Source organism: Propithecus coquereli, unplaced genomic scaffold (genome assembly GCF_000956105.1).
Source record: "Propithecus coquereli isolate 6110/MARCELLA unplaced genomic scaffold, Pcoq_1.0 Scaffold42, whole genome shotgun sequence".
Classification (NCBI taxonomy): domain Eukaryota; kingdom Metazoa; phylum Chordata; class Mammalia; order Primates; family Indriidae; genus Propithecus; species Propithecus coquereli.
This window is the reverse complement of record NW_012149952.1, coordinates 2,947,870-2,948,360: the sequence shown is the minus strand read 5'-3', so window position 1 is coordinate 2,948,360 and position 491 is coordinate 2,947,870. Positions and strand designations below refer to the sequence as shown.

Here is a 491-nt window from a genome sequence, read left to right as displayed (position 1 = left end):
CACCGCCCCGGTTACTAAGGCGTTGGAGGCACCCACAGCATGTTACAGAAGATGTTGAACTGTTTGAAGTTCCCTGTCTTGTGAGTCAAATCTTCGATGACTGGGTGGGGAGAAAAGTCCCTCCTGAAGTCTGACCACTTGCCCAGCCCAAGGGCAATGCATCTACGCTCTCCAACTCTCCCCGACTTTGTGCCTCACCCCTCCCCCCATCTGGAGAGCTTCTAGTCACACAGAAGAGGCAGGTGGACAGGATTCTGGTGGCCTCATCTTCTGGGAGAAGCTGATCCCAGGGGAGGAGTGGCGAGCCCACCCCAGGCAGGCACACTCACAGCTGGCATCGAACTCGCCCCGCCACTGGTCGGCCGTCATCCGGTCCTCCACCTCCAGCTCCAGCACCTGCCCAGAAACCACCACCCGCACGGCATGCTCCACACCCCGGAAGACGTAGTCGACCTGCAGGCCAGCCGGCTGGTCCATGGCCAAGGTTGCTG

General features: G+C 60.3%; 1 protein-coding gene across 1 annotated transcript in view; it reads right to left on the bottom strand.

Annotated features, from left to right (window-relative positions):
* CCDC61 (coiled-coil domain containing 61) overlaps window positions 1-491 on the bottom strand; it is a 24,607-nt gene that overhangs the window by 12,844 nt on the left and 11,272 nt on the right. The window contains exons 2-3 of the mRNA XM_012653508.1: window positions 330-488; window positions 16-100 (exon numbers count right to left, since the gene is read on the bottom strand). Coding sequence (XP_012508962.1) covers window positions 16-100; window positions 330-477 — 233 coding nt within the window. The 5' untranslated portion in view covers window positions 478-488. The remainder of the gene's footprint in view (window positions 1-15; window positions 101-329; window positions 489-491) is intronic.